The 27,139-nt window shown below is 40.1% G+C and overlaps 1 protein-coding gene across 15 annotated transcripts in view; it reads right to left on the reverse strand.

Moving 5' to 3' along the window:
* LOC115253829 (transient receptor potential cation channel subfamily A member 1) overlaps positions 1-27,139 on the reverse strand; it is a 105,054-nt gene that overhangs the window by 51,307 nt on the left and 26,608 nt on the right. For 14 of the 15 annotated variants that reach the window (XM_062852771.1, XM_062852769.1, XM_062852770.1 and 11 more), the window contains 3 exons: positions 19,138-19,385; positions 17,310-17,505; positions 16,931-17,227 (listed from right to left, as the gene is read on the reverse strand). In XM_062852771.1, coding sequence (XP_062708755.1) covers positions 16,931-17,227; positions 17,310-17,505; positions 19,138-19,385 — 741 coding nt within the window. Of the gene's footprint in view, positions 1-16,930; positions 17,228-17,309; positions 17,506-19,137; positions 19,386-19,700; positions 19,893-27,139 lie in introns of those variants that run through there. The other variant, XM_062852783.1, reaches the window with a different exon arrangement.

Raw genomic sequence — 27,139 nt, forward strand, 5'->3', positions numbered from 1 at the left:
AGCCACAAGGGGCTGTGTGAGCAATCATAAAAAGGTAGGAAGTTATAGATATTGGTGTGTGGCATTTGATTAACTTGGTGATATTTAGGCAGTTCTACCTGAAGTCGGATGCCTCCAGAGATACGGCAGTAGTGGCAGGTTTTGAAGGCACCAGCAGCATACCGGCGAATTCTCGCCGCTATCAGTGCAACAGTGTGCTCGCCGCTATCAGTGCAACAGTGTGCTCGCCGCTTTCAGTGCAACAGTGGGCGAATCGTTCCGAACAAATCGGGTGTGAAAGGCCACGACGGAAGAAACCTCAACTGCAAACGACGGTTGGCTTTTCATCGCTATCCCCGCGTCGGCAAAAGCCGATCCTCCATTACGGACCACCGTCCGGCATCGGGTTCAGATCGTCAGTTGGTTAACGAAGCGGACCTTCCTCCGCGATAATCCTGCCGGCTTGTGGATCGTTCAAAATCCGCCACAGGAACCACGTTCCGCCGCCGGGAATCCACTGGCATAGTGACCACGCCGAATCGTAATACCGGAAATTCCCGTTTCTGGAGATTAACTCCAGCGTCGCCGCCCCGCCAAGCCACGGCGTGACCCAGCTGGCAATCAGCCGGCCACGTGCCCTTGCCAAGTTCTCCGGTGATCCCACGTGTCATAGCCAAGTCCTTCGGTAATCGTCCGATCGTCGCCGCTCCGCCAAGTCACGGCTTTACCCAGCTGGCAATCAGCCGGCCACGTGCCCTAGTCAAGTTCTCCAGTGAGCCCACGTGCCCTAGCCAAGTTCGCCGGTGACCGTCCAAGCGTCGCCGCTCCGCCAAGCCAACAAGTGAACCAGCCGGAAGATCCGGCAGTGCCACGCCACCTAGTCGACGTCGTCAACCCATCAAGTAAGCCACACCACCGTCCTACCGCCGGCAATCCGCTGGCCGCCTTGCACCGTCGAGCCACCCGGAAGGAGATCTGGGTCCGGTGTACGGCATCGATACCCTGCTGCCATCATCGCTCCAACCGTCACTTCGTGAGTCACGTGAGTCATACCCAATCTAGAATATAGTAGCCAACAGGTTAGATCTTTTGTAATAATACACTCCCTTTTAAGTGCGCGCACAATAGTTTAGGGCTAGAGAAGATCGTAGAATCGTTGAATATAAATACTCAATTTTGCCCACATCACTAGTGTTCTTTTGTAAACGAAATCCAAATTTCTTAGCATGGTTGTTTCTTTGGTTCCGTTTCGTTAGTTTTTGGTTGAGTGGATCGTCCCCAAAACCCGCCCTGAGTGAGCTAATCGGGCAGTTTTACAAAACACGCGGTTCCGCATCACACCGGTAAAGTGTGTTGGCGCATAAGTGGGACTTGTACCACTTCAACGGGATTGGGTAATCGGTCGCAACTGAAGGGTAGTTGTGCTAAGTGTGGACCTCGTTTGTCTCGTTTGCGATAAAACGCTAGCGCACTACAAAAGTTGCCCCAAACTGTGACAGTAACCCTCGGTCGAGGCAAAATTCTGGTTAGCATTTTTGTATCGTATCGTATCGGCCAAAAACTGAGGTTTATCCTGTTACATATTGGCGCCCAACTTAAAAGCTCATCTACGATTCACTTTTTTTTGAATTACAGTACCTTTATCGGATTAATTACTAGCGAATTTTTAGGATATTTCTTTTTATTTTTATTTTCGATCTCTCTATAAAATTTTCTTTTGCGCACTTTTTCTAGATTAAAATTCAAAATAGTTTTTTGTTTCCAAAATGATACAAATGTACGATTATCACGCGGACGATCTTGACGAACACGAAGTTGATTACGAACTCGCGATCCGTGGTGGCCATACAGATGGCTCTATCGAAGTTAAACGTCGCGATTTACGGTCGTTTTTGAAAGAAGACAGAAAAAATCCTCGCATTTACAACTCGAATGTTCCACTTGAAGATGAAATTCCGTACATACTGCAAACGATTACGGCGATTAGTTCAGAACTACAGCGGCAGGTCACTAACAGATTACGTTCAAAGTTAATCAGTTTAGGCAACCGGATCAACAGGGCCCCAACTAATGACAACAAATCAAAACAGGTATTTTTGGAAAAAGTGAGATTGCTATTGGATACTTACTTCACAGGAGGCATAGCAGAAGGCATAACAGCATCAAATCAAACCACAGTACCACTAAACGAGAATTTACGTAGACAAACTTTGCCATTGAACCCAACAGCTCAAGAATTTCAACTCAACCCAATGCTAAGTTTCGACCCACCCATGCCACAAACAACACCCAACATCTCTTTCGCACCACCTCACGTTACGTCTTCACCTGGGAATCAAATCCCTGGAATACGACGCAATGATCTGGTAGCTGCTGCCAATGCGATAGATTTGAATGAACAAATCGAAAACGAAATGGGAAGAACAAGGGGAGCGACCCGGAAATCTCCAACATTGAATAATCCACCAGCGCAAGCCGAGGATGCAAATTATCAGAATCAGTTATCCGGTCTATTTACGGGTGAACTGAAAGATTTTATCAGGAGTGCGATAAGTGATGCGTTGAAAAATTACATCAACGATTGGGCTAGCCTTCCCACTCCAAATATTTCTTCCGTGTTACCAAACCCTACCCATAATGTCGCTACAAACACTTCTCACACGAATTACTCCCAAACTATGCATACAGAGCAGGTTCGTAACGTGAATGATAGGGTTACACCAAGACTGCCTAATGTTTCAGTACACACACCACCACCGCCGCCTAATTACCACAATAATCTGCGTATTAAGATAGAAAAATGGCAAATTTTCTTCAGTGGGGAAGTAGGGCCAAGATCGCTGTCGGTTGCAGAATTCATAAGACAAGTTACGATCTTAGCAAAGGCAAACCGTGTAAGCGAAGATGAGCTGTTGCAACAGGCTTACATCTTCTTTACAGGCGAAGCTCGCAAATGGTATTTTACATACTGGGAGAAGTTTACTACATGGGGTCATTTAGTACACTATCTCACAATGAGTTTCGAGAATCCCAATAAAGACAAAGCTATTGAGGACGAAATGCGGGAGAGGAAACAACGCCCGAATGAACGCTTCAGTGCATATTTGGCGGACATGGAACGTCTTTCACAAAGTTTGACGCAAAGAATGAATGAGCGACAAAAATTGAAACTGATTTTTGAAAACACGAAATTGTCTTACAGAAGACGCCTAGCATTGGTGCAAATCAATTCAATTAATGATTTGGCAGATTATTGCTACCAGTTTGACTCTTTGGAACCAAGCTTGTTCTTAACCACAGCTACAAGAGGACACGTCCAAAACGTAAACCAAATCGATTTGGACGACTTTGAAAATTTAAACCTAAATGATGAGGAGGGTGAAGAAATTAATGCTCTCTACGGTTCCAAAGCTTTTCGAAGCAAAAATTTAAAAAGAGATACAGTACGTAACAGTACGGTACCTCAGCAGGTGATCTCAAATCCCACTTCCGAAGACACGAGTATTTTGATCAATTGCTGGAACTGCAGGAAATCAGGTCACGTCGCACGTTATTGCCCAGAACAGAAACGGATTTATTGTTATGCATGTGGGGAACCTAACGTTACTAAGAGTAACTGTCCAAACCAACACGGCCAAGAAGCAAATGAAAAAAACTAAGTTTAGAAGAAGTCAACAGGGATTCTCCTTCTTCTGAACAAAATGCACCCGAAATCCCACGAGATTCGAATTATGATTATTTCAACCAAGTTTTTATAATAAACCTTAACTTGGTTACATGTCCTCATATCACCGTTCAAATTTTGGGCACCAAACTAGTTGGACTGTTAGATTCAGGTGCGAGCATTTCAGTAATCAGCTCTCTCGACCTAATTAAACGCTGGAATCTTAAAATACAAAATCTAAATTTGAGAGTTTACACGGCGAACGGCGAAAATCTTAAATGTTATGGTTTCGTTAACATACCATATACATTTGATGGCAAAACCATAGTTGTTCCGACAGTGGTGATACCAGAGATAGCGAAAGACCTAATTTGTGGTTACGATTTCTGGAAGGCTTTTGACATACGTCCCACCATACGTCAAGGGATTGATGTAACATCACCAAACACAGCCACAAAAATCCAGGACAATTCGATTAACTCTATCTGCATCACTCCAAACTTAGTTTTCTGTTTAACATCAGATAAAAGCAAACCAGCAGCTGAGTCAGATCCAGGAATAGACGAAAGCTTGAACATACCCTTTCTGGAAGAACCAGATTCTAGTGAAATCACTCCAGAGTCGATACAGACGGAACATGATTTGACGCGTGCTGAAAAGCAAAGGTTAGTTAAAGTCATTCAACAATTTCCGAGATCATATGATGGACAAATAGGTAGAACTACCTTAATTCAACACTCTATCGAATTGATCCCAGAGGCAAAACCAAAGAAAATGCCGACTTATAAATATTCGCCGAAAATTGAGCAAGAAGTAGACAAGGAAATAGCACGGTTATTAAAAATGGATGCAATCGAAGAATGCACAAGTGACTTTGTCAACCCGCTACTTCCGGTAAAAAAGCCTAATGGTAGTTGGCGGTTATGCCTTGATGCCAGACGCCTCAACCAGATTACCAAACGTGATGAATATCCGTTTCCAAATATGGTAAACATATTGGAACGTCTTGAGCACTCTAAGTATTTCACGATAATTGATTTGAAAGACGCTTATCATCAGGTCATACTGGACAATAATTGCCGTGATTACACAGCTTTTAGGACTAATAAAGGTTTATATAGGTACAAAACCATGCCATTTGGTCTTTTGAACAGTGGCGCTACTCTCTGTAGACTCATGAACAAAGTCTTGAAATTTGATTTGCAACCCAGGGTATTTGTTTACCTTGACGATGTGATCATTACGTCTCAAACGCTGGAAGAACATTTTAGGTTATTAGAAATTGTTGCTAATAGACTTAGAGCTGCGAATTTAACGATTAGTATCGAAAAATCGAAATTTTGCCAAAAATCTGTTCGCTATCTTGGGTATATTTTAAGTGAAGCGGGCATCTCAACCGATAGTTCGAAAATAGAGGCAATTTTAAACTATCAAATTCCGAAAAACGTGAAAGACATTAGAAGATTGCTAGGTTTAGCTGGCTTTTACCAGCGCTTTATTGATGGATATAGCGAAATCGTCACGCCTATATCTGATTTGCTCAAAAAGAGTAAATCTAAATTTACTTGGACAAAAACAGCAGATGAAGCCTTTCTTCGACTAAAATCAGCTATGACGTCACCCCCCATCTTGGCGAACCCGGATTTTTCGATACCCTTTGAAATCGAAACAGACAGCTCTGATGTTGCCATCGGAGCCGTCTTGACCCAACATATAAACGGGGAACGTAGGTGCATAGCGTACTTTTCGAAAAAACTTTCGTCCACGCAAAGGAAATACAGCGCAACTGAGCGCGAATGTTTAGCTATGCTAATGTCCATTGAGCATTTTAGACATTTCGTGGATGGGACGAGGTTCACGATTGTAACAGATGCAATGAGCCTCACCTTCCTTAAATCAATGTCAATCAATAGCAAAAGTCCCCGAATAGCAAGATGGGCAATGAAAGTCCAAGGCTACGACATTGATTTTGTCTATAAGAAAGGAAAGGAAAACATCAGTGCCGATGCCCTGTCAAGATCAATTGAAGCAATTCAAACACAAAAACAAATTGATACACCTTACGAAACACTTAAAAATCAGATTTCCCAGTTTCCCGAAAAATACAAAGACTTTAAAGTTAATAACGGAAATATTTACAAATTCGTAGCTAATGCAGCAAAGATTGATGACCCAACTTTCCGTTGGAAATATGTACCGCGAAGTTTCGAAAAAACGGGATACATACAGAAAATTCATAACACAGCCCATCTCGGGTTTGAAAAAACTCTTCAAGCCATCGCTGAGCGATTTTACTGGCCCAGGATGAGCGCCGATACCCTTCGCTATTGCAAGTCGTGCCTTACCTGCCGACAGTCTAAAACGGACAATGTCCGACCCAATCCCCCATGCGGAAAGCCAAAAATGTGTGATAGACCCTGGGAGATGATTTCGGTCGATTTTCTCGGACCGTATACTCGATCCCGTTCAGGAAATTCATGGGTATTGGTTGTAACGGATTACTTTTCGAAGTTTACTATGCTTCAAGTAATGCGTCAAGCCAAAACAACGGCAGTCATTACTTTCCTAGAAAACAACGTATTTCTACTATTTGGTGTACCGGCTGTAGTAATATCGGACAACGGCCCACAATTCAAAGCCAAAGAATTTGAAAAGTTTTTGGAAAAGTACAACGTCCAACATTGGAGTTTGGCAGCTTATCATCCAGCACCAAACCCAACAGAGAGGGCTAACCGCGTAATTACGGCCGCTATTCGAGCCTCACTTATGAAAACATCACAAAAAGATTGGGACAAAGGTGTTCAACACATCGCATGTGCGATCAGAAATAGCGTACATAACTCCACTGGGTATTCACCATATTTCACAAATTTCGGAAGGAACATGATCAGTTCCGGTGAAGAATATTCCAGATTACGAGAGGCAAACACGGACTTAAACCAATTCGACCCATCAAAAATGTCAAACGACATAAAACAACTCCATGAAGCTGTCAAGATAAACCTTAAACGTGCATATAACAAGTACTCCACCAACTACAATACACGTGCAAATAATAACATTTCATTCACTGAAGGGGAAGTGGTTTTGAAAAAAAACTTTTGCCTTTCAAATAAAGCTAATGATTTTACTGCCAAACTAGCTCCGCGCTATAGCGAAGCGGTTATAACAAAAAGGGTAGGAACGTGCTGCTATGAGCTTAAAGATGTAAACTCGAGTAAAATCCTCGGCGTATTTCACGCTTCGAAATTAAAGAAACGAACAGCAAAATAAAGTTGATGCGTATTCAAAACAAACCACCTACGCACCCAAAGTTCTATTTTTAAAGATTTGTTTATGTCCCAACACAATCAAACACTGGTTGTAAGATTTTACAGCTATGTATGCCTCATATTTTGAGAGCGAACAATAACAGAAAACTGGTCTAAAAACCTCTTGTAAGTAGGGTCGAGTCGTAGGGAAACAAATCACTAATATCAACACACCTCCTCACCTGAATGTAGAGAATCCTCCATACAAATCCCTTTGCGGTCGTTGAACCAGCTATGTACGCCGATGCTCCGCAGTAGGCCAACGAAATACATAAAACACCATTCCGATCCGATGAGTTGAAGACAGCATTAGAATCACACACATAGACAGGTTCTTCCTCATCTCGGTGGGCGACGTTACTCCTGTACATATTGATGTAGATACTGTAGCACTTAGTAAATAAACCACACACACATAGCCAGCTTTTGTTGCGTTGGATATGATTCCGTGCCGTCAGCCATTTTCAATTTTAAATTTTTCGTGCCGACAAATTTTCACTTTTCAATTTCGTTTCCAACAACCTTTTACAACACACAGTATCACCAATAGCTAGATTTTTCTTTTCCCCGATTTCAATTTCTCACTTTTTCCCAAAATACCAGCTCCGATCCCGTTTTGCAATATTTTTCTTCCACCACTTAGTTCACTCGCGCACAGTCCATTTTGAATCGCGACGACGACTGCTCGTCGGTCGCCGTTGTTTTGGTTCGTCACAGTTGGTAGAGACACTCAGTAACCCCGTCAGAAAGTGAGTCGTTTGCGTTCACTACAGTAGAGGCTACTTTTGTGGGTACACTTAGTAATAGGATTTTGAAGTCGAGTAAAGTTAATTTGGTAATTACATTTAAAAATGAGGTTAATAATTGACGTCTCGTTGAGTTTATAGCATAAATATTAAATTAAGTAAAACTTTAGCCAATTTATAAAGTAATAGCCAAGTAGGGTAAACTGTACATATGCTAGGTCTAGTTTGAATATTCGTTTTTTTTTTTTTTTTCCTATTTTCTTGCCATATTTCTAATACCGCCTACCGGCAATGTAAATATAGCAGTACGTAGAATGAACTTGTGAGGTTGTGACCGGCAGTTTCCGTTCATCCCTTCTCGCGAGCGGTCGCTTGTGGTTTCGTATCGTCAGTTCAGTTTCGTCGCGTAATCGATTCTAGTAATGTTGCAGCGGAAATTCTGCTTGCAACTTCGCGGGTTCAAAGATGAGTCGAGGAGTGGAAAAACCACAAAATATCCAAACATGTTTGGAGATCTATCGTTCCGTATCGTCCCGTATTAAAGTTAATCCTCGCGCGTGCCCAAATCTTTTTGGGGTAAAAAAAAAAATTAGTGAATTTTTGGTCGGCCATCTTTGATTAGGCTGAAAATCTTACCACTGATACGTTCAGTTGGATTGTTATAGTGTGCGTTATATACAAAATATTTTGCGAAGAATAGAGAGAGCGAAAGAGAAAAGGTAAATAAAAATCAAGTAGTGTAAAAGAAATTTAAGTGGTATACAAGATCCGATGAGTTGTTATGGTAGTGGATAAAAACAGTACAATCTAACGATAATTGTGTAAGTGAATACGATGATGAATGTTAAAGAGCGTCTTTTCAATTGTTTACCTGGGCAATGTAATACGATGAGATACAAATGCACAAATTTTTGAAAATTTTAATAAAATTCATGGAATTTGAATTTTATTAAAATTTTTTAAGCCAAGAAAAGGGGTGATATGTAACAGTATTGCGAGCAATAACCTGTGCGCTCGCGCATAAGCACGAAACGAACGTTTCATATTTGCGGTCCAATTTAAAAGCGATAGCTTCACTAACGCTAAATTAGCCAGGACACATCTAGAGCGACCGGTGAGCAATCGCCGTGTATAACAGTTATACTGATAGGTTTATTTACATCTTATCATTACATTTGCCAACTGATGAGCCTTATCAGTTAAATTTGATATCTCAGTCCACCTCTAGCGAGGTTTCTTAGAAAGTTAAATAGAACAACCAGACCTCTTTGAACTTTGGTCGTCGTAGAAGAAAGTTGAGTTTTAAAGTTTATCCCAAATCGAATCAGTGAAATTAAAAGCCACAAGGGGCTGTGTGAGCAATCATAAAAAGGTAGGAAGTTATAGATATTGGTGTGTGGCATTTGATTAACTTGGTGATATTTAGGCAGTTCTACCTGAAGTCGGATGCCTCCAGAGATACGGCAGTAGTGGCAGGTTTTGAAGGCACCAGCAGCATACCGGCGAATTCTCGCCGCTATCAGTGCAACAGTGTGCTCGCCGCTATCAGTGCAACAGTGTGCTCGCCGCTTTCAGTGCAACAGTGGGCGAATCGTTCCGAACAAATCGGGTGTGAAAGGCCACGACGGAAGAAACCTCAACTGCAAACGACGGTTGGCTTTTCATCGCTATCCCCGCGTCGGCAAAAGCCGATCCTCCATTACGGACCACCGTCCGGCATCGGGTTCAGATCGTCAGTTGGTTAACGAAGCGGACCTTCCTCCGCGATAATCCTGCCGGCTTGTGGATCGTTCAAAATCCGCCACAGGAACCACGTTCCGCCGCCGGGAATCCACTGGCATAGTGACCACGCCGAATCGTAATACCGGAAATTCCCGTTTCTGGAGATTAACTCCAGCGTCGCCGCCCCGCCAAGCCACGGCGTGACCCAGCTGGCAATCAGCCGGCCACGTGCCCTTGCCAAGTTCTCCGGTGATCCCACGTGTCATAGCCAAGTCCTTCGGTAATCGTCCGATCGTCGCCGCTCCGCCAAGTCACGGCTTTACCCAGCTGGCAATCAGCCGGCCACGTGCCCTAGTCAAGTTCTCCAGTGAGCCCACGTGCCCTAGCCAAGTTCGCCGGTGACCGTCCAAGCGTCGCCGCTCCACCAAGCCAACAAGTGAACCAGCCGGAAGATCCGGCAGTGCCACGCCACCTAGTCGACGTCGTCAACCCATCAAGTAAGCCACACCACCGTCCTACCGCCGGCAATCCGCTGGCCGCCTTGCACCGTCGAGCCACCCGGAAGGAGATCTGGGTCCGGTGTACGGCATCGATACCCTGCTGCCATCATCGCTCCAACCGTCACTTCGTGAGTCACGTGAGTCATACCCAATCAAAAATATAGTAGCCAACAGGTTAGATCTTTTGTAATAATACACTCCCTTTTAAGTGCGCGCACAATAGTTTAGGGCTAGAGAAGATCGTAGAATCGTTGAATATAAATACTCAATTTTGCCCACATCACTAGTGTTCTTTTGTAAACGAAATCCAAATTTCTTAGCATGGTTGTTTCTTTGGTTCCGTTTCGTTAGTTTTTGGTTGAGTGGATCGTCCCCAAAACCCGCCCTGAGTGAGCTAATCGGGCAGTTTTACAAAACACGCGGTTCCGCATCACACCGGTAAAGTGTGTTGGCGCATAAGTGGGACTTGTACCACTTCAACGGGATTGGGTAATCGGTCGCAACTGAAGGGTAGTTGTGCTAAGTGTGGACCTCGTTTGTCTCGTTTGCGATAAAACGCTAGCGCACTACAAAAGTTGCCCCAAACTGTGACAGTAACCCTCGGTCGAGGCAAAATTCTGGTTAGCATTTTTGTATCGTATCGTATCGGCCAAAAACTGAGGTTTATCCTGTTACACGTTTGAGCGAGTGCTTTCTTGAAAACGTATACAACTTTGTGTAAAAGAGTCACTGTGGACATCCCAAATTGGGAGACATGTGAGTTCACATGAACAGGCATGTTAGCCAGACGAACATCACAGATGTGATAATCGACAATGCGTTTCGAGCATTTCAGAAAGAACGACGTAACCAGATAAATCTGGAACTTATTCCTTCTTTTTACAGCGCGCGCACCCTTTCGGGATAAAACTACAGAGTAATTTCACGCCATGAAAATACCCAATAGAAAACTACAAGAGTTCAAAACATGTTTGAAAAACTCAAATCCCTCTGGAGAAAAATAGGACAAAGCCCCATTTGCTGCAGGAGATTTGAAGTAAGCAGAGCTTTTTAGTGCCCACTAAATCGATTCTATAGCTACAATCCTCGGGGTAGAAGCTAAAGATTCGTAGCTATACAAAAGACTGGTTTATCCGAAGACATTTAGAACTTGAACAGGTCCGAGTTCCATTCAGGAATACCTCTTTCGGTCCGCACAGACCGCAGAGGACAAGCTTCTTTCAAAGCAGTAGCTATGGTATACCACAATGAAGGGCGGTATAATAACAAAACCATAATGAAACTCTCTTGGAGCAGCAATGGAAGCGAGTTATCCATAAAATGTGATCGCAACCAATTATTACAGGTTGCCTAGCTTGTTGAGCAGGGACGCCTGAATACGCAAAGTTTGCGAAGGAACACTCCAAAGTGCAAAAAGATCAAATGCAGAGTCCTCATCTGACACATGCCAATCAGCCAACCAACTGACAAATTCTGCTCATGCAGAGTTGGGTTAGGTGCAATTCTATGTTAAGTTTACCATGAACTGTACTACCTAAGTATTCCATCAAAGTGAAGCATCTTAAATCAATGTTTGAGCTACTTCAGATGCCAAATATCAGCGAAAAGATGCTGAAAACAAGAGCTTACTTGAAGGCATCCATAAGGAAAGGTTGAAACATACTGTTAACGTTATTCTAAAATATAGCATGCTCGAGGCACGACAGTTCATCTATAATGAAAAAAGCAAAGCTGGGTTCACAAGGTAACCTATACAGAAGTTACCCTACGAAATTGAACTTTTTGAAGTAGATCCACTTGGGCTACATACGCTTTTTACGCTGAAAATTGATCTGAGGTTTCCTTGTCGTAGCCACTACCCAAACTAGACAGGATTACACTCTTCACAATCACAGCACAAAAAGGAAACATCAACGACCAACCAAATCGGTGTTAATTGAAAAACGCCAATGGCGAAAACGCATTAAGCGAACCCATATAGGTGGTAATGTAAGCTAATTAACAACATTTGAATAACCCTGCCCTTATTTAGCCTCAAATTTGAGACTTAAGAAGGGCAACTGATTATCTCAGAGAAACGCGAGGTCCACTGCACCATTGCTCCGGTTAGCGCAGTAAGGGCGTAATACTGTGGAGGACGCCCTAATTCTCCACAGGCTCCGTTTGTGGTTAGGTTTTTATTAGACCCCCCTAACCATTCATTCTTTGGCACGGTAAGCATAAAGCCGCATAACACCATGATTTAGGGGTCACCTGTTTAGTGGACTCTTACCACTGGATCAGGCGGTCCGTAGTGTTATTCTTAGCCGATTGAGATAACCGCTACCGACACTACACAGCTATCTAGGCTGATCGGGAAAAGAAGTTAACATTGATGGTCAACTTCCAAACGAACCCGAACAGCCGGCAAAAATTGGATTATTTTTGTTATTTTAACTCTTATTTCAAATAAACAAATAAAACATTTTGCCATTCAAACATTCTGTTTTAATGGTAAAATTTGACATTCTTTTGCCATTAAGCTCTACCCGGGTACGGATTACGGTAAAATTTTACCGTAATCTCAACAGCTGAACGTACGGTAAAAAGTTCGGTGATTTTTCAAACCACCGAACGTACTGTGAATCTCAGGAAAATGCATCTGTCAAAATTACCGAAACGTTCGGAACTTTTTACAAATTTACCGTAAAAATCGTAGAACGTTCGGTATGTTTGTTTACGAATGAATTCTCAATATCACTGAACGTACGGTAAATTTTACAAATTTACGGCGATTTTATGCGAGCACAAAAAAAAAATAATATTTTCATAAAAACGTCGATGATGGGATTGAATACATGACCTTCTGATCAGGAACCACACTTGCTGCCACTGTAGGTACAAGAGAGTGTTGGTTGGATTTGATGCGCAAATTCTAATAGAACTCATGCTCAAAGCTGCCGGCGTGGCTGTCAAACGCATTTTACAGTAGTACGGTAAAATAATTCCATCACCGATCTGTTCGGTAAAATATTCACAGGTCTCCTGTAAATTTGTCTGATTTCACCGGTTCTTCGGTGATATTTTAGATTTCACGGTTTTTCTCCTGCAATTTCATCGATTTCGCCGTATTATTGTAGTTTGCTTGTTTACAGACCAGTTTCGGTGATTTTTTTCACCGAATTCTGTAATTTATTCTAAGTGTGTGGCTTCGTTCTATATTCACCTTAATGTTACGAGGGCCCATAGCCCATATAGCCGAGGCGGTAAACGCACGGGTATTCAGCATGACCATGCTGAGGGTGACGGGTTCGATTCCCCGTCGGTCCAGGATCTTTTCGTAAAGGAAATTTCCTTGACTTTCTTGGGCATAGAGTATCTTCGTGCCTGCCACACGATATACACATGCAAAATGGTCATTGGCAGAGGAAGCTCTCAGTTAATAACTGTGGAAGTGCTCATAGAACACTAAGCTGAGAAGCAGGCTCTGTCCCAGTGAGGACGTTACGCCAAGAAGAGAGAGAGAGAGAGTTACGAGAAAATCTTTCTGAGGTTGTACGATATTGTAAGGTATGCAAAATGTCCTGCAGTTCAAGACTTTCAAGGTCTACACTTCACATTGGTCGGGCTCCATACAAAGGGGCGGCCAAAACTCTCAAAAAACGAAATTGATAATTTTAAACTATATTTCACCTTATAACAAAGTTAATGTACTGTACTTTTATGATTCTTAAATAAAAGAATACCAGCTTTTGTATTTCAATGACATTTTCACTGCCAAAGTGGCCTAAGTCATAAAATTGAAAAATGATTTATTCGAAAAAAGTAAAATAATAATATTTTGAGAATGGAATATATGTTTTAAGTTTTCCAGCATATGAAAGCTTATTATTGGACTGTTTGAATGCACGTATGGTGCAAAATTAATATGTCACAAAACTTTCCAAATTTTCATATATTGTACCTTAGAAATTTTGGGAATTTTTAAGTTAAAAAACGGTTCGTGTCGTCACGTGTCGCCGCAATTTCGAATAGTACATCTTAAAAATCATGCTTAGAGCTGCCTAAAAACGTTTAAATATTTTGCAGAAATTTGCAGTTTTTCAAACTAGAGCTATTTAAAAAAGTCATGTTTTTTCATATATTTTACGTTATTTTTCCATTTTTTACTGAAATAAAATTTATCTTTCCACATTTTTCACACGTTTTGAACAAACTTGATTGGATTTGATCGAAAGAAGATCATTTATTTAGATTCAAATTGATTTTCTAACAAAAAACGCAAAAAATATGAGCTTTACTGATTTTCTCCGTTTTTGAAATTATTGAAATTACGTAATTTTTGAATACCCCTTTTTAAACGCTAAAAACACTGTATACCATATCTAGACAACCTATAACTTCGATTAAACACATAAAAAGAGTTTTGGCCGAACTTTATCTTTTTCCGACCATTGTGCACTTAAACGAAAAATATCAGTTATGGGAGAGAATGTCACCAATTGAGGGTTTGAGCTATTTTAATCCTTTTATGAACTGACTCAAAATGATCCCATTAGTATTGTGAAACGAATGCCGATTATATAGAAAATTTGCAGCTCGTGTATGTATTGTGGATCTTAATTTATAAGGCAACTTAACTTGTTTAGCTCATTCATTCAAAATCATGACGATTGATATGCCGCATGACATATTTTGGTTAAAACCCAGAAGAGTTCCCACAGAGGCCCCCGCGAAACCTGAGCTAGATATTCCGAGGTGGCCATATTGTTTGATACAGACTTCAGTCTATCATTTCTGGCTCATTCATTCGAAATCATTTGCACGACATGTTTTGGTCAAAAACCAAAAGTGTCCCCAATGAGGCCGCCTCGCGGAACCTGTCACGGTGATCCGGATGGGTCAGCTTATTCAAATATGGTTATCGCAGTTTTGTTTTATTGTTCGCTACAAAAAATCCGCTGAAAAACGATAGTTTAAACACAATAACACACATAATCAGCCATTTTGGCACCCCTCATGGCCCCAGTACAATCCGGAATATCACCAGAATGGTTCCGGATATTGCATGGCCACTTGGATGTAAGAAACTTGAACCAATGCTTAGAATTATTTTTTAAAGCAACCAAAAGGTAAATTTATCAATTACATCTAAACTATCGACTCATGTAAAATATTCGTTTTACCAAATCAAATTTGACAGATTCAAGCATTTTAAGTTAATAAGTAAATTTGCATGCAATTTTTGGAAGGTGATTTAGCATAGCATGAATACTTGCACAAATCTTGGATGGAGTTTGCAAAGTTGAATATATCCATTGACATTGGTGATTTCGCTACTATCTACAATGCCATAGACTTACTCAGCTCCACACACCTGGCCAAGCCCTTTCCTTGCAAGCATTTATAAATCCCTTCATCAACTTAGAAGGAGCCCAGAACTGAAGCAGCTTCCAATAGATGAAAGGATGTTGGAAATAGCGAATTTTCAACTTATATATAGTTATGTAATAGTATAGGGTATTACAATAGAACAAGTAAAAGAAGAAGCATGAAACATTCTCACCAAATTTGAAAGGTCCATCATTAGATCCGTCTGAGGAGCGATTTACCTGCTTCAGTGACGTCCAGTGGCTGAATCTTGATAACTGGTTTTATTTGTATTATAACATAAGGAAAATAAATTCATCCACACTGCCTCAAGAAAAATACCAATTTTCAGCAGCCAATTTTTCACAGTTGAAGTCTACGATTATCCACACGTAACAAACCACGAAATATATCTTGAAAATCTAACACGGCACTAAAACATCTCTTCAAAAATCTTGCTGATTACGTAAAATATAGCATGAAATAACACTTTCCACCTATTCTCCGGCGTTGCATTCAAAAATACGCGGAGCAAGAAAACACTTGACCTTATCTTGTTCATTTGGCACTACTAAACATAAATTTTCCAATATTTCACTAAATGGGTGACATAAGCCTAATCTGAACGGGTGCGCTTCACTAATTAGTTCTTTTAAAATGGCTTAGGTAAGAAGTAACATAAACATTTGAAAGTGTCTTACTCAGTGATTTCTCTTCAAGCCGAAAAAATGCAACTATTGGAGGGTGACTTGTATGGAAAATATCATACCTAACATAAATCGCTTAGCCGGGGCCCGTAGCGTAGTGGCTACATGTTCACTTCATAAGTGGATGGGTGGTCATGGGTTCGATCCCAGCCCCGGCACTTGCAATTTTTCGTTAGTTGCTCTTCCCCCTGAGAGCGGCTGACACCTGAACCTCTTCTGAGCATATGCTCTAACGGATCCGGTAACTTGGATATCGGCAAACGGCAACCCATAATGGACCCCAAATCGGATTAGAAACAGGAACAGTCAGCAGCCACACATCAACATCCTCGTGCTCATCATTTTATCATGATAGGATAGAAAGTGAAAGCAGCGCAACGGAAACCAGTTCGATATAGTACAATCAATTAGAATAGAATACATTTAGGCGCTGTTCAAAATGTAAGTACAGCTTCCAATTGGAATCGCTCACGCAGTGTCATAGTGGACAAAAGAGCTGTAAATAGGTTAAGTGATTGAAGAATAAAAAAAAATCGCATAAAACTATCAAATTCGATTTTGTAAAACGAAATATTTTACATGAGTCGTTAGCTTAGATGTTAATTGATTTATTTACCTGTTGGTTGCTAAAAAAATATTTCCATGCTTAATGGCTTGCAATAAACAAAACCGAAAATCGCATATTTTACCCTATAAATTGAGGTATACCCCAAAATTGTGACGTGTTGGAGCAAACCTGAGCCCAGATTCGGATGCAGCGGACCAAAATCTGTCAGAGACACATAAGTTTGCTCTTGAGACAGACCAAAAGTTAATTTTTGTTTCGCTGTGTTATTTATGAAGTTTAGAAAAAAAAAATGTTAAATTTATTGCGCGGCTTTTTGCAAACATCGGTACCACTTTGTAGTTGTTCAGTTCCCTTCCGGCCATAAATATATTCCACATTTCCTACCTGAGCTGCAGCCAGGTGCACCGGTGTAGAAAGATCATGCTGCTGTGTGGAGATTTTCGCACCTGATTTGAGACAGAGCTCAACCGCTTTTATGTCCCCTCCGTGAACGGCGGAATGCAGGGGAACGTTCCCCTCCGAATCGTAGAAGGAAATCATTTCCTCGCGTGTACATCCCTTGGATTCACCCCACTGGAAAAATACTTCCATTGTTTTCGAGCTGGCATTCTTGGCCGCTTCGTGGATCGGATAGTAACCGTTGTTGCAGGGCCTACGAGGACACGCTCCGAATTCCGAAATCTACGTTATGGTTGGGAAAAAATATGTTATATGTCGTCCACACAATATCCCAACCTCAATAAGAAACATCACTAACACTTACCAGAATTCTGGCACATTCCTCGTGGTCGTAGATGGCAGCTAGATGCAGTGCGGTTCGACCGTGTTCGCCTCCCTGTTGTATGTCAATGGTTTCCCGATATTTTCCCATCACTTGAAGTCCTTTGACTTTGTTCAGCTCGGTAGCCAAATGTACCGGCGCCAGCTTTTTGTCATTCAGTATGTTCGTTGCGACAGGTCTGGCGAAGAGGAAAATAGGGAAAATGGAAAAATGGTGAGGGATTTCCGAAATTAATCGCTTTGTTTGATGTTAAATTTGGTTCACCGATTTGTTGGGGGTATTGTGTGAAGTAGCGTTGTATAAAAGAAACAATAAACACATGAAATAGAACTGAAATTAATTTGTTTGAAGTTCAGTCATTATTGTTGACATGACATGATGTTGAGTGCTCGACACTGAAGAAGTCTGCAAGTGCGTCTGCAAGACGGAATAGGCCTATCTGTCGGAAGATATGCTGGTAATAGTGAAGCGTTTTTTTTTCTAATTTCACCTAGTATTTCAAGTGTAGTTTTTTTTTGCAAAAAAAATGCGTTTGTTCAAAACTGAGGCCCTTTGTGACACAAGAGAAAAGGGAACGAAAATTTGTTTTTATTATATAATAATTATTGGCAAGCGTACAAGAGCTCCGTTTGTAATTTTTGTTAGTATTTTTGTGCTCTTGTGCACATTTTACGATGGACCTGAAAATGGATGTTACTTGGTGAGCTCGTTCCATGTTATTATTATCATTATTATTATTAAATGAACTGTAGCATTCCTGCTACGCATCAGTCATAGGATTTTTCCAAATCGATTTTTAGGCGTGATTACCCCCCCCCCCCCTTCTTGTATTAGCAATTTCGCACAATCTGCTTACAAGATGTTTACGCTCATTATCACGGTCATAAAACAGTAACGTTGGTTATTGTTTTGAATTTGATGCGCTTGCGACCTTTACCTGCAGACGCTGAATTATTATTGTTTATTACACATAGCGAGACCGTTAAGCATGTCTCATGGTTAGGCCGAATTGCAACCTTTGCAAGGGCGTCACCCGAGCTATGTTTATGTTGTCTCAGTCGGGTTATTCCAAATATTGTCAATAAACTGTCTGTGCGAGGTAGCATAATTCTAGGTAACTCTAGTTGTAGGAAATAAAATGTAAGCTGAAGAGAAAATAAATCATGCATTCCTAATCTAGACACAGTGGAGTGCGGACTAAATTTTGATGACAAGTCCGTAGTGAAGCATCAACGGGAGAGATGCTATTGAACTCGAGTAAAACTCATGCAACTCTTTTAAGAATTGACATTATCGATTTTGGAAGGTCCATCACTACATGTGTTGGTGAAATCATTAGGTTTAGTATCTTTATTTCATTCGTTGATTGTCAATTCGTTTCATGGTGCTCTGTTTCATTCTTTATCTTAATTACTTGATTCTTTTGTGTATGCTTATTTTAAAAGCAATTGTTTGAGGATAGAACTGAGAATCAACATTGTTGTTTCATGCTCTATAGTCCTAATAAATATTCATATAAATGAAAATTATTCAAGGGTTGGATTCCGTTTTGGTACCATTTCCTAACGCTATGATTCAGGAATGATAGTGCTGTCCGCTCAAATGATCATCTCAGACTAGCGCAAGTGATTTTCCAATCTTGTGGAACCATTCAAAAAATTCGTTCCAGAAGGTATGGGCACATTTTTGCAGCTCTACAATTTATGGATAGGGAATATGAGTACCCTTCAAAAAACTAAACTCCACGAACGTGAATCCTCATCAAACAAATCGGTGAGAAAGTTTCAAAATTGGTTCGTCACACACTTACATTTTCAGCAAAAACTCCAATGCGTCCAACGAATCATTCTCGACGGCAAGGTGCAACGGTGTATTCCCCAGCGAGTCCTGTGCGTTTAGATCTCCACCCTGGTCGTGAATGAAGCTGAGAATATTGATGCGGTTCCTGGCCGCGGCCTGGTGTGCCGCTGTTCGCCCCTTGCTGTCCTTCACTGACAGTCGCCCGTTATCACTTTCATACAGGCGAATGAATTCGTCTAGGTTTCCCGATTCCGCAGCCTGTGGGTTGAAGAGAAAACGAGAGAAAATGCGTGGTAAGAGGTGCTGAAAAGTTATGTTCTGTGCGAGTTAGCTGAGGGCTCCTTTCAACGCTGTATGGCGCAAATTTTCCGACAAGCGGAAAGTGAAGGTGAATGAAAAATCAACACGTCGTGAGTAATAAGTGTAAATGGCGTAAAATTAGCGTGATAGTCGACAGCTTGTCGAATTCGATAAGCGGAACTTCAAAATTGTTGCTGATTTTATTATCCATCTTTATACGTTGTTAGGTATGCGGATCGTTGGCTTGAGTCAAGTTTATTATCTATCACTTACCGACATATTTTTAAACAACTTCCCCATTACTGCAGGAACAACAATCGTCAAATGTTCGATCGCCATGTTTTGATGCTCATCGTTATATTTTTCAAATTCTCTGGCAATTGACGTCTTCAAGCCAGGAGAAAAGAAATACTTTTTGAAAATCCACGATACTGTTTTAAACAGTATCATTTCGTAGCGCTAGATTCCTCACCCAAACCAACAATGTTACTGACTAAAATGTACTAACCAACCGGAGAATCAAGTAACTTCTGAATATTATTTATTCATAGTGCAATTTTGTTACATGTACAATGATGAACCAAACACGACAGGATCATTCAGCCAAACTATACTGACATTCCAAATTATACCGCGTCGTGACCATAATTTGAGTGCATCGTGCTTGTTTATTCATTTCACATTGTCAATCGGGATGCGCTTGTCGAAGACTTAATTAATTACTATATGGAATCACCTATGGAATCATAGCCTTTTAAATGAATTAGAAAGTATTACATATAAAGAATGTTCCAGGAATTTAAGGCACACCGCACGTATAGCGAGGAAATAGAAATTTCCTTAACAAGTAACTGTGTTTATACAGTGATAGACAGTCTCTTAGCGGAGGCTCAACAATTTCAAAAAGTGTCAGTAAACTAATGTATGAGATTTTATATTAGATTTTTTTTTGTGATGATACAATATATTACAGTTTAATTAGTAGGTGATACATCACGCGTACATATACACTGAAACAAATATGTGGGTAAACATATTTTAAAGGACATTAGTACTATCTGTGTAAATGTAAATTTCTTGATTTAGCTTTGGCTGACCAAGCCATGTGGGAAATTACACTGTTGAAAATGCTTTGACATGTGCACAACAGAACATGTGCTCGATGAACAAATTGAGATTTGAATTATGAAAAGAAATCCACGTACGGGCGCTTCTATTCCTTCAAGCTACGGAGTCACTCGACTATCTCCGTCGCCAGCAGGCCTAGAACTGAACTCGATTCCACAGTCGCACATGGTTATCTTCTTTTCAAAATTCAAACCTCCTTCGGATGGGATTAGATGAACATCTAACGCATACACTGTTGTGCACACTGTTGTCTACTTTTTCAAAAATTTTCTCTGATTTCACCGCCATATATTGATTGTCATCCAAAAAGGAATCACTGGTTAAATCTATTGAAATTAGGGTTGCAAAGGTGCATCAAATCAAGATTGTGTTTTTCGATTATTTTTGAACTTAAAAATACCATTACTACACTAAAACTTGTCGAAAATCAATTCTTTTAGCTCGAATTGAAAGATATATTTGCCTGCTACAGGTTCTCCGAAAAACATATGTTAATAAAATCTAAACAAATAGAGTATTAGTTTCCTTATTAAGCATGTTGCTTCCAATTTCATCCTACGAAAAACTTAGAGTTGAAGCGCTGTTTGTTTTATTTCTTATTTTTGCATTTTTGTTAGAACTGAGCACGCAAGAAAACATAAAGAACGGAATCAATTAGTGCAATAATCGCTTGTTTTCGAATAGGATGAATATGGGTACGTGAGATAACTAATGGCACTCATACCCCATTTGGGGTCTCCAGTTAGCCTAGTGGTTAAGGCTATGGATCGCCAATCCGGAGATGGCGGGTTCGATTCCCGTTCCGATCGGGGAAATTTTCTCGACTCCCTGGGCATAGTGTATCATTGTCCTTGCCTCACAAGATACAAATTCATGCAATGGTAGGCAAAGAAAGCCCTCCAATTAATAAATGTGGAAGTGCTCAAAGAACACTAAGTTGGAGAGAGGCAGGCCAAGTTCCAGTGAGAACATAGAGCCATACAGAAGAAGAAGAAGAACCCCATTTGTAATAGTAGTTTACGCAACAAGGTGCAGAATGACGATTTTTACAGCACGAGTCGTACATTTATCCAACGAGGCTTGCCGAGTTGGATAATTACGACGAGTGCTGGAAAAGTCGAGTTCTGCACCGAGTTGCGTACAATGTTTTTTGCAATTTCATAAATTACCCTTGAGGATAGTTTTCAACAAAACTTTTTCATCAAACTGCAAACTGATGTGCATAGCCAATGTTTAAGAAAATCTGATCATAACAGATTATACTGTGCAGTTGTCACAATTTTTCATAACTGCGTCCAGAAAGCATCAAGAAGTTGACCGAAACTGAAAACAGTGCTGTAATGGTTCATTACGCAACGCAAATCAGTGCTGTAATGAATCATTACAGCACTGTTAATTAGGTGTGGCAAAGTAGGCCTTTTCCTGTCAGATTTGCGTGAGGTAAAACAGCCTATTACCACAGACAAACAGACGTAACACTCTGACATTTCCCATCGTACACCGAATTAACGGTCTATTTAAAAATTTGATAGTTGGCCAATTGCTCACCCGTGGCGCTTGCATCGTTTTTGTTCGAGTTTGACGTTTGCCCACTACCGCCACCTAGTTCATGGTCGGCCAAACTCAATCCTTTTAGTATTGGGCGAACATGTTTTCGGGACTATGATTTGAATCGAAAAATGTTCGTAGTGTTACGTCTGTTTGTCTGTGCTATTACGATGAGAAATTGCAAAAAAAATATATTCGTTCTAGAACTCCCTAATAGTTTAAAGTTGGATATTTACGTTCAAAGTTTGGTAATCCAAAACGGCATCATATTCTCTAAACTTCTGAGGTATTATGGTTGTTTGCTTTTTGACAGCAATGCAATACTACAGAAAGAGAGCAAACATTATTTGAATTCGGGGAACTCCAATGCGATTCACAAACTAGCTTTTCGGAGACCCATCCTGCTTTGGCGCAAAAATGCACTACTAAACGTAGTAACTTTAATGTAATTTGCCTTGACTACTCGCTATCGCGGGTGTCAACAGACAAGCATGTTCGTCATCAATATCAGTGCTGACGCGATTCAACTTTTAACGCGCCAAAGCATGATTGCCTCCGAAAAGATAGTTATTGATACACATTGGACTTGCACGAATGTTGATAAGTTAAGCAGAGAAGCAAATAACCTCAAGACTTTAAAGAGTATGATGCCGTTTGGATTACACAGCGCAACATTTTTTGTCTCAAGAGCAAACTTATTGTGTCTCTTCCAGATTTTGGGCCGCTGAATCCGAATCCGAGCTCAGATTTGCTCCAGCACGTCACAATTTAGAGCTATAGCTCAATTCATAGGGCAAAACATGCGATTTTGGGCTTTTTGACTGCAGGCCATTAGGCATGGACTTTTTTTAAGCAATCAAGGGGTAAATTGGTCAATTAACATCTTAATTGATGACTCATGCAAAATATTTCGTTTTATCAAATCAAATTTGAAAGATTAAAGCGTTTTATATTAGTATGTAAACTTGCATGCAACTTTTGAAGGGTAGTTTGTATGGGAAATATCATACCTAACATAAATCGCTTAAGGTGAAGATATGACGAAGCCAGACCTAGAATTTTCAAGAGCACAAATCTGAAGAACCGAACATCGGTTTGCGCTGAAAAGTTGATCGATTGGTTACCCGATGGTGGTGATCAATCGATCAACTTTTCAGCGCAAACCGACATTCGGTTCTTCAGATTTGTGCTCTTGAATATTCCAGCTGTGGCTTCATCATATATTCACCTTAAAACTATCAAATTCGATTTTGTTGAACGAAATATTTTACAATAGTCGTTAATTTAAATGGTAATTGTCCAATTTACCCTTTGGTTGCTTAAAAAACACTTCCATGCTTTAGGTGAAACATCAAGAAATCCCATTGCAATTTTGCATACAAACTTTAGAAGCACAAATCTGACGAACGAAGCAACGAACTAAACCGCACTTGTTAATCGTGGCTTTGCTCACTTGAAAAAAGAGGCAGCTTTTCCAAATCGAGCGCATTTGCTCACGAATTTTTAAGATTGGTGCTTTTGAAAACCTGAATTGGGATCCGAGCCAGCCATTGTGGCAGCCATATTTGGATTCTCTGAAGTTTCTCTTTAATGGCCTGCAGTCAAAAAAGCCCAAAATTGCATATTTTGCCCTATAAATTGAGGTACAGCTCAAAATTATGACGTGCTGGAGCAAATCTGAGCCCGGATTCGGAATCAGTGGCCCAAAATCTGTCAGAGACACATAAGTTTGTTCTTGAAACAGACCAATAGTTAATTTTTGTTTCGCTGTGTTATCCAACTCAAAACGTTCGTGTTCCAGATCGATTTTTTTTAAACAACTTTTTAAGGTATTTTTGATTTCAAATATATTTTTTACATTTTTTTTTAGATTTAATTGACATTAATTGTAAGGAGAACTTGTAGCAGGCAAGTAAATCTTCCAATTTGTGCTAAAAGAATTAATTTTCGACAAGTTTTAGTGTAGTTATGATTTCTTAAGTTCGAAAATAGTCGAAAAAACACAAAATTGATTTAATGCACCTCTTAATGTAGGTTATTGGTTCCATTATCAAGCATAAGGCTCCATCCTACGAAAAAGAAAGGATTGAAGCGCTGTTTGTTTTATTTCTTATTTTTGTATATTTTGTTAGAAGTGAGCACCCAAGAAAACAAAAAGAACTGAATTAATCGGTGCTGTAATCGCTTGTTTTCGAATAGGATGAATATGGGAGCGTGAGATTACTGATGGCAGACATACTATTTATCTGATTTTTTTTTTTTAAAAAGTGAACATGTTGTTGAAGGAATTGAAAGACTGACAAGTGAAAGAACTGTAGGAATAGTTGGGATTTATTTTTTTTTGAAAGTTTATTTTTGTGGTAACGACCTAATAGAATCAAGATTGATATCACACGCGCTGCGGACGACTATGAAGTGTACGCGTTCATGGTAGCAGAGAGACTACATAATGCGCAACAAAGTTGACGGGACGAGATCAATCGGGTGCGCACGAAGTGCGTACAAATATTCATCGAGACTCTACCACAATTTTAAAACAGAAGTTCTTATAAAAAATTGTGAAACAGTCAAACAAATCACTGTATATTTATTCAATCTGACGAAATGTATCATAACTGTGAGTTACTTTAAAATCTCATTTTTTCGATTACAAAAGAACGTCATTATTTCGATTACAAAAGAACGTCTAAATTATAAAGCTAGTAGTTTATGCTAAAAGTGTGGATATTTTGGATGCTGTGTTTTAAAACGTGAAGCATCAAATATCCCAAGTATAGACTGTTTCAGAAATTATAAATACACTTTGTTTAGTAAATTAAATGAACTGTTATAATGATTTATGCTTACTTCTTTCAGAGTATAGCATATTGTACTCTATATTTTCATATTTCCTTTCAATTGTATTGATATTTTAAAGAACAGTCGAGTTCTCTAACAAATAACTAAATTTTTCAAATTTGCATTTGCACAAAGGTGTTTTTTAATGATTTCAACATTATGTATCACTAAATACCAAAAATTATCTAAATTTTTATCGCATTCGCATTCTCAAAAACTTGTCTAAGGAATGCCTTGATCAAAATTTGGGAAAAATCAATAAAGGCATTTCCACAACATTTTATCGGAGATCAAGTTTCTCATTTTTTAAGGTTTTCTACGGAACATAAGAACTACCGCACAGTTTCTTAGCTTTCCTGAACGCCGATTTCCATACAAAATGGTCAAGTTTGAGATGATGTAATTATGGTTTGCGGTGATGGTTTGAGCTCAATTTTTGTCACGGAACTACTAATATGTGGCAAGGATTTCAAAATGTGCAAAAGTGATCGGACAGCGGGACGCGTGTAAATCAAAGGGGATATTTATGTTTCACCTTCTGATTAGTTGAATTTGAAAATTAACTGTGAAGGCGGGAATGCTGCAAGTGTGTTTGGAAATAACTGAAAAAAAAAGTGTTAACTCAATATGCAAAGGATCGTTTTCCTTCTGAATATTTCATGTGTAGTGAATCGTGGTCGGAGAGCTCCACGTTCGTTGTGGCATTGCTGATGTCGCATCAATGTAAAATGACGTTACGAATAAACCAGAACTCGGCGAGATCTTTCATTTTTTCCTTTATCTTCTTATAAAAGATTTGGATGTTAAGTAAAAAGGTTATTCAGGGGTTGGCATCTATTATGCTATTTTATTCTCGTTTCAGAGAGCAAGTAATGGCGATTAAGCCTGGGTTTTCGAGCCTGGACACAAGGATTAAATACCTACATTACATGCTAGGAGTAGGCATACCATTGGAGTGCGTATTAACCTTCTTAGCTACACTACTCCCAACGATTCTGCTCCATTCCCTTGATAAAGAGATGGTTGGTACGGTTGTCCCCGTTTCCTCCATAATCAATTTTGAAAACTTGTATTAACCATGTTATTCATAAGTGGATCATCTGATTGCCATATTTTTTAAAATTATTTTTAAATCCAATAGTCTGCACAGTAGGCCTGGCCGATTGAATATTTGTATCACATCATTGCTCACGGCGTGTCTGGTAGAACAATATTATCACAAAAAAATTGGCATCGCCAAATTCTTCGTTATTCGATAATATAGGTTTTTAGCTTTCATTAAACGGGTCGATCAAAAAAATCCACCGAGGGACCTCGAATAACTTTTTCATTTGAAAATTTTCGCTCACTGTGGAAATATTGGGAGGAAATTATTGACGAATTGCTTTTAATTTAAACAACACAGAGTAAGTTTAAGATACTTTTGGTTTCCCAATACTGTATACAAACAATATATCATACACATGCAAACAAGATTTGTAGTTTTGGCCTATGTGAATTCTGAGGGAACATAGGACACATCAAGGTAAGTAAAAGGAAGGTAATGCAATATGTCAGATTCCACCATCCGCCATATTGGAAAACCTAACGACAGCTGGCGAGTTTGTATTCATTTTTTTTCACTAGTGAGATGACAAACAAAAACTTCAGCCCTATCAACATAGCAACCCCACAGAAACCATGCACGCTTAACTTTCTCAGCACTAAAATCGGAAAAACTCCATGACACTCATCGAGTGTTTCCTACTTACACGGATTGCAAATTAGCTCGTACACCCACTCAAGCAAACATTTTGCAATATTTTCGGCAAAGCAATCTCTTTTGGTTAAGAAATCACCATTGTATTCATAATTAACAAAAATGCGGGAGCACGAGCAAATTTTAAACCTGGGAGAATATTACTCATTTTATGAGTGCCATGGAAAAATGTCAACATTGGTTATCCGTGTTGAGAATGTTGTTGCCGATGCGGCGCAGCAACGCTTCTGTAGCGTTCTGCAGCATAAACAAACTGACCGGCTGTCACCTCCATCCCCCCGCAGTGTGCCGCACTCCCCGCATCCACTTACTGCTTATACGCTAACACCTTCCTTATAAACATCTTGGGACACATACTTTGTTAACAGCAATTAATCGAACTAAACATGTGGTGGTCTGCAGATCTTGCCGTTCGTAACACTTGGTGCGCCATCATTTT

Source organism: Aedes albopictus, chromosome 2, assembly GCF_035046485.1.
Source record: "Aedes albopictus strain Foshan chromosome 2, AalbF5, whole genome shotgun sequence".
NCBI lineage: Eukaryota > Metazoa > Arthropoda > Insecta > Diptera > Culicidae > Aedes > Aedes albopictus.